The 12,424-nt window shown below is 35.6% G+C and overlaps 1 protein-coding gene across 1 annotated transcript in view; it reads left to right on the top strand.

The window, feature by feature from the left end:
* Window positions 1-10,674, top strand: part of Aff2 (ALF transcription elongation factor 2) — a 479,228-nt gene extending 468,554 nt beyond the window's left edge. Inside the window, exons 19-20 of the mRNA XM_051179204.1 lie at window positions 6,070-6,260; window positions 10,284-10,674. Coding sequence (XP_051035161.1) covers window positions 6,070-6,260; window positions 10,284-10,405 — 313 coding nt within the window. The 3' untranslated portion in view covers window positions 10,406-10,674. The remainder of the gene's footprint in view (window positions 1-6,069; window positions 6,261-10,283) is intronic.
* Window positions 10,675-12,424: the final 1,750 nt, after the last annotated feature.

Here is a 12,424-nt window from a genome sequence, read left to right as displayed (position 1 = left end):
TTACTGCACTAAAAGGAAGCGCTTCTCCAATTGTTTAATTAGGTTTTACTATTGATGAACAAAAAGGAAAGATGTTTTTCTCTCTCTGGATGTTCAAAAAAATAACCATTGAGAGACCCAAAAGAAGTTCTTTCTCTCTGACCACAGAATAAAGTAAGGACAAGGTAGGTGATGAGCTAGTAAAGAAGCACTGGGAATTTTTTTTTTTTTTCTGAAAGGACATAATACATGCTAAACTTATGAGGTCACATTAAAGACTTACACAATGCTTCTCTATCAACCTCAGTCTGCACTCCCTTTGGTTGACAATAACGCTTTTAAAATGAGGCCACTCCAAATAATCACACAATGATGACATCACATTTCCTTGGCAACTACTACAAATCCATCTGCTCCACACCAGGCCCTGTATGACAGATGGAATCTGAGATGAATTCCACATGATCTCTGTACCACAGAAGGACACAGTTCAGTGGAGGGAAGTTAAAAGTACAAACAAACAGCTAATGGAATACCAGTTGAAAGAGTTTGGGTGCTTGGGCTTATGCAGACAAATGTTCTTATCTCAAGATAATATTAGATACCATGGCTTACGAATTAGTAAGAATGGTTTACTCCTTCAACAGACCCACACAGCACCTTGCAGGCAAAACCCCTGGTGTAAAAGCCTCACCTGGCTAGTGATTGGGAGTGAACTGCCCAGAGGTGATGCTGAACACTTTATTCTTGTATGAGACTATCACAGGAAAACACATGGAAACATGAATAGACAATTGAGAATAGATTTGTGGGTACTATTCTCTATTGAGACTATGAAAAATAAACTTCCAGAAAAGTAGTTGGAGAAAAGAGAAGAAAAATACTTGGTATAGGGTAAAGAAAAACTAGCAAGAATATTTTCTATGGTAATACCTGTTTTGACCAAGTCAATTATGTGGAAGAAAAGGGGAGAGGAAGAAAATTTCCATAATGAATTTCCCAATGAAATTTAAAATATAACAACAAAAATACTTGTAGATGTTTTGAAATACAACTCTATCAATGTGATGATATGTATATTATAATACACACACACATACACACACACTTTTCCAACTACCACTAGTTCACAGCCCACATAGAAATAGTTGGGCCAGATTTATAGATCCATGACAGAGAATTCTAAGAGTCATTATGTAGAGAGGTTAAAAGAGCTAGGCATGCATCTCAAATATCATAGAGAGATAACAAAAAGAAGATGGGGATAAGAACTGGAATTTAAAATTATGAATTTGTTTGAAGGCTCCCGAAAAGCTGTTTCAGTGGACATGTGAGTGGTGAATACTGTGTTGAAGGAATTAAACAGGAAAGAAATTTCTAATTGTTTGAGATATTGGCCAGTCCAAATAATGCAAGGGCTCTAGTGGCCATTGCAAAACCATCTATATATCAACTAAAACTACCTCCCCACCACATACAAGCTTGATAAACACAATAGTGATATGAAGAAGCTTATGAATCTGGGAAAGACACTGAAAATCAAACAATATAGACACAAGAGTGATGATAGAGGTGGGCATATGCCATATGAAATCTTTAGTGAAGTACACAAAAAGACTGAGGTAGCATGGTAGTTCTGATATAGAAAGGGCTTCAAACGAAATCAGACACATCATCAAATTCTGATTTTCTGTGTAATTTGCAGCATGGCCATCAGGAAAAAGCTGACTTCTTTGAATGAGACAATGGCAAGTCAAATAGGAGGCTAGTGATAATGGTAATTAACCTCTAAGATCTACACTCAGTGCGCTAGTTAAAAACACAAAAGTCAACAACAAAACAACAGGGGCTATTGCTGCTTTTCACAGTTATTATTATTATTATTATTATTATTATTATTATTATTACTACCTTTTAAGAGAGAAGGCATAACTAATCTTTCTTCCAGAAATCTTACAGCTCTTATTCTAGACTTACCCTGCTCTAGATTGCCAATGAATGATGAATTTTTCTCCTTCACTAAAACAGTATGTTCATGTATGTAGTGTATGTGTATGTACATGTGTTTATACATGTACACATATGACTGGAGACCAGAGATCAGTATCAGTTATCTTCTTCTAATCACTTGAAACTTTATTTTTTAAAGTCAGAATGTTTTACTGAATCTGAAGCTCACCAATCAGCTAGATTGCCTAGGTAATGAGTCCCTGAAATATACTTATCACCACTTCCCATCACTGGAATTATGGGTGCTAGCCATCATGCTGAGCTTTTTAAATAAGTGTTGGGATCTGAACTCAGCTCCTTATGCTCACAGAGTAAGCACTCATCCACTGAACATCTCTATAGTTCCCTTGTGTGTTTCTTTAAAATGAGGGGCCATTCATTGTTTCATTTGCCAAGCACTTTTGTATGCCAAACATTCTTGCAATGTCTTTATAAACAAATATCAATTACATAATCGCAAATTGTTCTCTTTCTATGCTGCAGAGCATTGTATAATGGTTACTAAATAAAGAAATTCAATTGGTATTCTTTGAGTACATGTTATGTGACAGGCAATGTTCTAGAATGCTGTGATATAACATTGGATAAAATTGATAAAAACCTAGTCCTGGTTTGTGGTCTGTTCTGTTGGAAGAGAAAGAGAATTAAAAATATATAATATTCCAGTTTCATTCTTCTACATGTAGTTATCAAGTTTGACTAGCAGAATTCATTAGATTCTTCCTTTTCTTCTGTGCGTATATTTTATTTCTTTTTTTAAAACACAAGGTGCCCTGGATGTGTATACTTATATCTGGGTAGTCAATTCTGACATTGATCAATCACTGTGACTTTTTATGCCATTACCATGCTATTTTATTGCTATCACTCTATAGTATAACTTGAAATCAGGAATGGTGATACCTCCAGCAGTTCCTTTATTGTTGAGGATCGTTTTGGTTATCCTGTGTGTACAGGTTTATGCACACATGTGTGTTTCTAAATAAAATCTAAGATTGTTTTTAAATTTCTATGAAGAATTGAGTTGGAATTTCAGTGGAAACTACATTGTTCTGTAAGTTTCATCTGTGAGGATGGACATTGTTACAATATTAATCCTACCAATTCATAAACATTGTAGTTCTTTCTGTCTTCTTCAATTTCTTTCTTCAATGTCTTAAAGTTTTTATTATATAGGTCTATATTATGTTTAATTGCATGGAAGAAACTGAAACAAGAGAAAAATATTCAAAAATTTCCTAGAGCAAGAGGAGAAGCAGCAGTATAATCTTGACTAAGTTTCTGGCAAAGGATGATAGAGCAGGCCATGGTATATCTGCAACTGAGAATTCCAATAAAGGAGGTCAAGGGAAAGCAAGGGGACAATATGAGTATGATGATCCGATATACTACAACATATTTTTCCTGTGTGAATAACCTGGATTCTGGACTAGTTGTCAAATCATTCCATCTTCTCCTTATTAATCATGATTCTATGAGCTACTTCTGTGAAATCGATCATTTTTAGACTCCATGTGTGAATGAAAATAGACTTTTCAAGATATATGAAGCAAAGAACCATGCTTCACCTTTGCTTTGTGACTTAAAGACATGATAAAAAACACACTGAATCCCATCTGTTATTTCTGTGTAAGAAGTAAGGCCTATCAAAGAGAATAGGCATGCTTGGTGGGACAAAGCAAATTTGTGGTAAGATGGTCTTAGAATCCTAGAATCTTAGAATTCTAGCACCAATATTTTCTTTTTCAATATGTGTCTCCTGACACCTTTTACATTTTCCTCTAGAGATTATAAATGAGAATGTATAAATTTGTAGCTATAAACTAACATTTACGACTTAACGATAATCACTGAAGAAAAGGAATATAAAATAGCATGAATGAGCTATGATAACAAAGAATTTTATTTTTATAGCACTAAGAAGCCCTGCTTACTAATTTTCCTTGAATTAGAAATCCTCATATCCCATCCCTGCTTTGAGAATAAATTGTGCTTTTGAGAAGCAAGGAAATACATAAGAAATCATAAACATCATAAACATAGTGGGAAAACCCTCACATGTTCTTCAACTATACAAATATATATCAACTTTGAAAATCAACCTTCCTACCAAGACATCAACACACCATAAGTTAGAGCTCATTTGCAGAAATACCAGAACTTTCCCTCACGAGTGTGGGCACAATCTACATGTATCAGAAGAACAGTATTTCAGCTGCAATTGTTCATAGAACTTGTCAATATACTTCACCATGTTTGTATATATGACCCATTTCTCAAACAAATACAAGTGCCTCTAAGATGTGAGCAGATGCAGACTCTGAGAAACATAGTCAACTTGGAGATGCAAAGTTGTCAATAATAGAAGTTGGTAAGGTATTAGAGCATGGTCCAGGGCTTCGTGACAATGCTCTTCCATGGAGACGTGGTTCCTTCAAACATGCAAAGTCTTAAATATAGTTCTGCCACGTTTCTGTTGTTTATATGCTTGATTTTTTTTTTCTAAGAGACTGATCTGGTTTTGTTGCATATACTCATTAGTTTCCAATGCCTAACCTCAATAAACTTCATTTCTGAGCCTCTCAATTGACTACAATTGTGGAAATGTGTCACCACATAGTACTGCCTATTACTATTACTCCCTCAAGATGTCCTGTCCAAAGTGGATACATATGCAAAGGAAGTTATTTCAAAGTACGGCTGAAGAAAGATTCCTTATGAGTGCTGGATAGATCTTGCTGTCATGCACAGGAGTCTGCTCATACATTCAGGCTTGTCTTTAGGCCAGGCTACATCAGGCTATCCGGAGCTCAGGTTCTGGAAAAAAAAAAAAAAACTACTCATACTATGTGTAGCCAACAGGTAACTCATTGTTACTGATGTTAAAGAACTCAACAAAATGTGTCCAAACACTGGAACTTAGAAGACTCCTCTGGATAAGTAGGTATCTTCTTGATGAAGGTAAATAGTCAGCAATCAACAGCTCATCTCCTTTGCATATCTTTTAAAAAATCGTTAACAGATATTCAAAGTCTTACTTTTCTTTCTAGCTTCTCCAATACTGTACTTTGAGGGACTTTTTTTAAAAAAGTGCATTTGGCTTGTTTGTGTCAACTGTATTTGTGATAAACTGTTACTTCTGTTTCCACAAAACACTTTGAAAATAGAACAATATTTCACATCATGTATTCTGAAGAGGTAGAGTAAGCATCACAACTCTGAGCTGTTTCTTTCTTGAAATGTTGAAACATGTCATATATACTCAAAGAAAGAGATACATTTGTGTTACCAGTAGTTTTCCCGCCAGCCTGGTCCCACTGCAATAACACAGAGAGATGGTATATTAGTTATAAAGCTGTTGGCCAGTAACTAGAGTTTCTTATTAGCTATCTTAAATATTAACCCATTTCTATTAATCTAAGTATTTCCATGTGGTCTTATCTTACAGCAGAGAGGGTCCAGACCTCTGGTCTCTCAAATCTCTACATGTTGAATCTCCTCCAACCTCTCCCTGAATCCTCCTTGTCTCCTAGTCCTGCCTATCTTGCTTTCCTATTGGCCAACAGTGCTTTATTCATTAACCAATATGAGAAATATATTTATAGAATGACATCTCCTGTCATTTGAAAGAAGTATTAATGCTAGAGAAAGATTCACCCAAGTAACTCTCTCTTTTCCTATTCCTCTCATTCTTCTTCTATTTTAAAACAAAAACAGAGGGCTCATTGTTAGAGACAATGAGAGCTTCAATGTTTCCCATAATTATTGTAGAGCCAGCATTATACCCCTGGATGAGCTAGTCAGATAGTATAGATTTGCAGTGGCAATGTGTTTCCCCTATACCAGAGCCTCCAAATAAAGCTATGATGTTGATCAGAGTTATCAGATGTTGTCTCAGAAGCAATGAAATATGGGGAATCAGTTGAAGCTTTGTGAATCTTATCACACTAAACTTTCTTCTGGCTAGTGGTATTCGGAAGAGATTCCACTACAAGGGATCCTCCATGCTGTATGCATTCAAAACTGTGGTATCACTCTTCCCTACCAACTTAACCTAGCCTATCCCTTTCCATTCTCCAGGAATACTCCATCCCCAGTGTCTCTAAACAATTCTTCTCCTATCAACGCAATGGGGAATTGTAACAATGGTCCTGTCACCATCCCCCAGCGCATCCACCACATGGCTGCTAGCCATGTCAATATTACCAGTAATGTGCTACGGGGCTATGAACACTGGGATATGGCTGACAAACTTACAAGAGACAATAAAGGTATGATGATTATATGTTCTATTCTTTGCTTAAGGACGAAAATGCCGTCACTTGTGTTTTGAAGGACTAGGTCCATTTTAACTGATGGTCTTATGTTATTCAGTTCTTCTGATTCCTATGTCTTAGTTGAGAGGAAGTTAGCTTGGGGCTGACAGAGTGACATATTTTTACATTTAGAGTGAGTAATACATATTTAGATGTATTGCTCTTTATGACCTGTAATATACCAGCACATGTTATTTTCAGAATTTCACTCAATGACAAGGATCATAAAGAGAAATGGCTACTGAGGCAAAAGGAGTGATTCAAAAATTAATTTAGAACCAGTTGTCTTCTGTTTAATTTTTGAGAAGTGAGGTGTAACTACGGTCATGTACCTTCATTATACTTATCAGCTACAGATGAATATATAACAACACATTTTGCATTTCCAAATGAGGACTAAACCTCAACTAGGACTTCTTCACACACTGACAGGAGTAACAACATCTTATTTATAGAAACACATGATTTTCTACAGAACAAATGCAAATGACACCCTGTTTCACAAAGGTCAATAATCACTGATGAGTTTTGCTGCCATCTGTGAGCTTAGCCGTCATTTAGACTCCAAATAAATCCTTAACAATCTAATATGATTGGGAAGTAAAACCAAAACCATACTCTTACTCTGGCCATTCATTTTCTGTAGTTCTTTCTAGCCCACTAATTATAGGAATGACCAGCTGCAAACAAGATGGGGACTTAGGGGAATCTATTAGAATCAACCATGAAATAGGTAACAAGCAGTTTAGGATAATAGAAATATGACCAGTAATGGGGAACAGTTAGCCTCCTCTACAATATAGGTTGTTTGGAGTAGACATGGGCTTTGCTAGTTCCTGAGCAGCTATATGAATTTCCAAAGATCAGGAAGTTTGATATAAGACACACACAGACAAACACTCACACACACACACACACACACACACACACACACACACAGAGAGAGAGAGAGAGAGAGAGAGAGAGAGAGAGAGAGAGAGAGAGATGTGCTTTTATGGTCACCAAAACTCACTTCATAATGTGAGACGTTGACTGTGAACCTGCTATCAACTTCTATTGATTGCCAAGAATATATACATGTAGTTACATCTGTTTGTACACTGATTCTTATATTCTATGTATTATGCTCTTTAGTTTTTGTTGTCTCATTTGTCCTTATTTTATAGCTAAAGACACTGAACTTTGAGAATATTTGAGGCTAAAGAATTTGCACACTCCACCTCTCACTGTAGTTCTCCCTCCCCTAGGGTTTTTCCTTTGTAGCCCTGGCTGTCTTGGTACTTACTCTGTAGAACAAATTGGTCTTGAATTCACAGAGATCTGCCTGCCTCTGCCTCCTAAGTACTAGGATTAAAGACTTGTGTCACCAGTGGATCAGAGCTCTTTAAATTTGCTAGAAGCAGTAGATACTTTGGGTGTCAAAGTATCTGATTCCACAATCTGAATTCAAACCAATCGTATACTCTACCTATCTAGAATGCACATTTAGTAGTAGTTGTTTAGAGACCTTTGGTTAAGAGCTTGAACTCAGTTATCTGAACAAAGACAATTCTTATGTAGTCTCCCTTCCTGACTTTTAGAGCCCCCACAAAGGCTCTAGAACTTCAAGCAAAGACCTGGGCATCTTAAGATGTGTCTGGTTTATCTGATGATAATCTGTCTTATTTTGTATTCATCATTTGAGGGAGGTTCAATATTTATGGATTTCCTTTTAAAATTTCATTCACTTAAAAAATCTGTTCAAGTAATTTCTTCTAAATTAACTGGGGAACTTTTCAGGAGCGGTGATGACTGTGCTGATGTTAGGGTAAAATAGTGCTAATCTTGTCATTAGCACAGCCTGCCAAGGAGTTTCAAAATTTTCTTCCTAATATTGAACCAAAACAATACTGTCACTGTACCAACAGAGAGAATACATGCTGGTGACACTGTCACTAGGCTTTGTAGTGGACTAGTAAGAGACTCTAATGTAGAATTTTGTGTTCATAGCTTTTAGCTTTGCACACATGTCATTTATGACCTGCTTGGATTTGATAATTCTTCTAACATCTACCTTGTATAAGTAGAACTTATATAACTCAGGAGCTTCTCTTTGGATAGAATCTCTACATCCCACTCAGACAATGATGTAATTAGCCTTTCTCAGCTGCAGATAGCTTATTACAGAAGGTTCTGGTGCTAAAACAGGCCAAAGGACAGATACTATCCTTTGACCTTTGATCAGAGGCCCTGCTCTCTACCTGCCCTAGTTACATATATTAATCCACTGAAGTGGTCATTAAAATGGTGACCTGACAGTTTAATTTAAAATGCCAAAGACAACTTTTCACAGAATGTTTAGAGGATGTCTTAGCTCACATAAGGCTCACATACATTCAACAATGACTAGTTCTTTAATATTTTCCTTAGAGTTGTATTACCAATGAAAATATTTTAGATACCAGAAGTAATTTACTCCTTTGATGGCAGAAATTCCCTTTTATTACATTGCCTAGGTTAAAAAAAAATGAAATGAAGTTGATACCTGGTGAAGGAGCCCATATGTTATATATGTAATTCTTTAATTCTTTAATAAATGCTTTTTTCGATGAAAAAACATTTGCTGAGCAGTGAGGTACATGTAATCTATGAATAGAATCTGATTTCCAAGAAGGCAAAAGAACATCTCAGCTACTTCAGGGTATCTCCAGTCCAACCCCTGTCCTGGACTTGCATTCCTCATCCTCACGCAGCACAGGAATGATTTCTTATGGAAGGCTGACTCTGCCTTCCCTTCCCTGTGAACTGTCTTGGGTAAAGGTGTCAGACAAGCCACATGGAACAAAGAGGTGCCTAGGGAATTTTCAGATGCCACATGGTCTCACCTACACCCCCAACCCAAGTCAGACATTCTAGTCACACAGGTGAGTAGTTAGTAATGGAGCCTAAGGACTATCCCATTTCCCAAGTCAGTCAGAAATAATCATGCCCAAGAATCTGGTAGAAGCTGGTATGTGCTGGATACTGGCAGGTCAATTTCTACCCCCAGGAAATCAGTAGCAAATCTTCCTACTTCAGATCCCTAGGAGATATTTATTTAGCCCTGGATGACAATAGCCATAATTGATGCTCAGGTTCACTTGAGTTTTCTACACTTTACCAATAAAGAACAGAAAAAACAATTCACTTGAACCAAAAGAAAATACATTTTCAATTTAATAGCATAAATACAAGAATCTTTACAATAGAGAAACCATGATACTTATCAGGATCTATTTATTGCATAAAGAAGTTTTGATAAAAAGTTATAACATTTATAATATGTATTATAAAATATGTTATGCACATATATTATGTAAAACATTTAATGACATTTATGTATTTTCTATATATTTTACAAATATAAATATATTTTCATACATTTACAGAAATGTTGTCAAATATGAGTGTGTGTTTGTGTGTATATGTAAGAAAGATAGAGAGAGAAAAAGATCATGTAACAAACTTCTATAGGATGGCAAAGCATTTTTAGCATATGCTGTTTGAGAAAGGATAGTGACTTAAAAATACTTACAATGAATTAATATATTTAAATGAGTTTTGTTTCACTAATCACAATGACACATTGTGTTGTCAAACTTTTGGAGTTCAATGAACATAAACTAGTTGTGTGTGTGTGTGTGTGTGTGTATATATATGTGTGTGTGTGTGCATATATGCATATATGTATATATGCATGCATGTATGTATATATGTTATATATGTAATACACATATAAAGAGAAGTATACATAAATTTCATAAAGATAGATAGATAATTTTGGTTGTTTAATAAACCCTTTACATTTTGATTGAATGAAGGTGTAGATGAATAGATGGATGAACAAATGAATAAATGTCAATGACTGCATAATTATGGTTTTAACTAAAGCTTTTTAATCTGATGCATAGTTCCATGATGTTAAATAAAGGCTTGACCAAGTATTGCTCTGATTTTCAGAATTCTTCGGTGATCTGGATACACTGATGGGGCCTCTGACCCAGCACAGCAGCATGACCAATCTTGTCCGCTACGTTCGCCAGGGACTGTGTTGGCTGCGCATCGATGCCCATTTGTTGTAGTGGGCATTTTCCCAACTCTAGCATCACCACCCATCCCCCTACCTTTACCAGTGCCTTGGTGGTCACTGGTGGGACTCCACTCATTTGGGAAAGTTCTCTTTCATTATGTTTGTTTTTATGCATTTTTATATCTGTGAAAAACTGAAGTCATTGTTAGTGGACACTACAACTTGAGAGAAGTGTATGTTTTATTTTTCCATATTTGATATGCATTTCTCATATCTCATTATTTTTGTGCTTTATGGAATGAAAATCCCTACAATATTGATTTAAATCTACATGATTCAAAGCAAAGAATGAGAAGCACATGTGATGATGAGAGGTTCCTGAGAACTCGAACAAGTGGTCTAACATACATATATGAACAAGGGATCATCAGAGATTTCAGCAGTGGCCATTCCCTAAACTATGCTATTGGGTCCAAAAAAGAATGTATTTCAGAATCCATTGTTAGACAATATCTGTGGTTCCCACAGACTAAATCTTTAGATGAGAATCTCCATTATCAAAACTCACAGACTTGATATTTTAACTACATTATAAAGTCAAGAGTAGCAAGAAAATTACAAGCATAAGAATCTACTCTTGAAATGACTCAACCAGAAGACTCTTTTGTTGACACCTTGATCTTGATTACCTATTTTCCTACTATTTTAATGGTGAGAAGGAGAAGTATCTTTTGGCTAACTTTATGGCATCATGTCATCATCTCCTCACCCAGGATTCTCTTTGTGCAAAGCTCCCTTTACAAGGAACAGTTTGGCAGATGCACATCTTAGTTATCAAAATATCACACTCATTTAGACTTGAGAAATCAGACTGAACTGAAAGACAGCCCTCAAAGAAGTCCATGCCTCTGCCTCATTTGCAGCCAGTAGGCAAAAATCTTAACTTCAAGTATTTTGATAAATTTGAATATCAAATGTATGAAATCGAAGTGTCAAATTATCACTTACTAGAATTAATAATGCACAAATTAATTTCCTAGTGTCCTCTATCTGGGATTTCTAAATATTATTCATATTTTCTATTTTCTAGAACTTTTTTTCTTTCCCTACTCTTTTATTATTACTTCCAGGAACTCTTAGTTAAAATACAATCATTGATTTTTATTAAAGTTTATATTATTATAAATCACTTACATGAAAAGTAGAAAGAAAACACTAAACTCTGTAAGTAAGACCTAACTTTTCTTTTTAAATTATAAAAATCTTGGGGGTAATGATTCACCCTAGGATCCTTACAAGTACTCCTAAAGTTTGGGAACAGTTCATCTAATTTGGATCATTGTCTTATGAGTTATGAATATCTCTCCCTCTGATCCTCTACATTCATCTTAATGACCCTAAACATCACCCTGTAAATATCATCTTCAGTGTACCAGCTCACCAGAAAAAGTCTCCGCTTTATTTTAAACACTCTTAGTTACTTACAATTGCCTGCTGGTATATAATTCTGTGTAACCTTTAATCTGACGAGTTATTGAATTCTCTTCACTGAGTTATGACTAGATAAATAATAGATATGTACATGAGAGATGCACACTTGTATGATTTCTAAAGCAAGTCATACAGGTCTCTGTACTTTCATTGGAAATGTTAGGTACTTCCCCAGTTGCAAAAGAGCCAGATTTGATTTCTGCTCTGATCATATTTGAGTTTAAGGCCCTTTGTTGTATAATAAAGTTATGGAAGGTGCATTCCAATGGCTAAAGCCATGCTGTTTCTATGGGTGATATTTGCACCCTGGCAGCTGAAGCCTAAACTTTTTATGCTCCCAATGTGGTTGAGTTTTAAGTCTACAGTTTCAGCAACAACACTTACATATACACAAACACAAATGAAATCTAAATCTTTTCTGTGTATCTTAAATGAGGAAAATAAAAACATGCAAGAGAGAACACCTCAAATGAATGTCACAAAAAAAAAAAATGAGCTGATGACTTTGTAGTAATTCCAGTTCTCTGTTTTTCAAGGCCTACCTGGAATATTTCCTGGTTATTACTGAATATTGATGCCT

Source organism: Phodopus roborovskii, unplaced genomic scaffold (assembly GCF_943737965.1).
Source record: "Phodopus roborovskii unplaced genomic scaffold, PHOROB, whole genome shotgun sequence".
Classification (NCBI taxonomy): Eukaryota; Metazoa; Chordata; class Mammalia; order Rodentia; family Cricetidae; genus Phodopus; species Phodopus roborovskii.
Note: the sequence above shows the minus strand (reverse complement) of the source record. Positions and strands in the feature narration are given on the sequence as shown.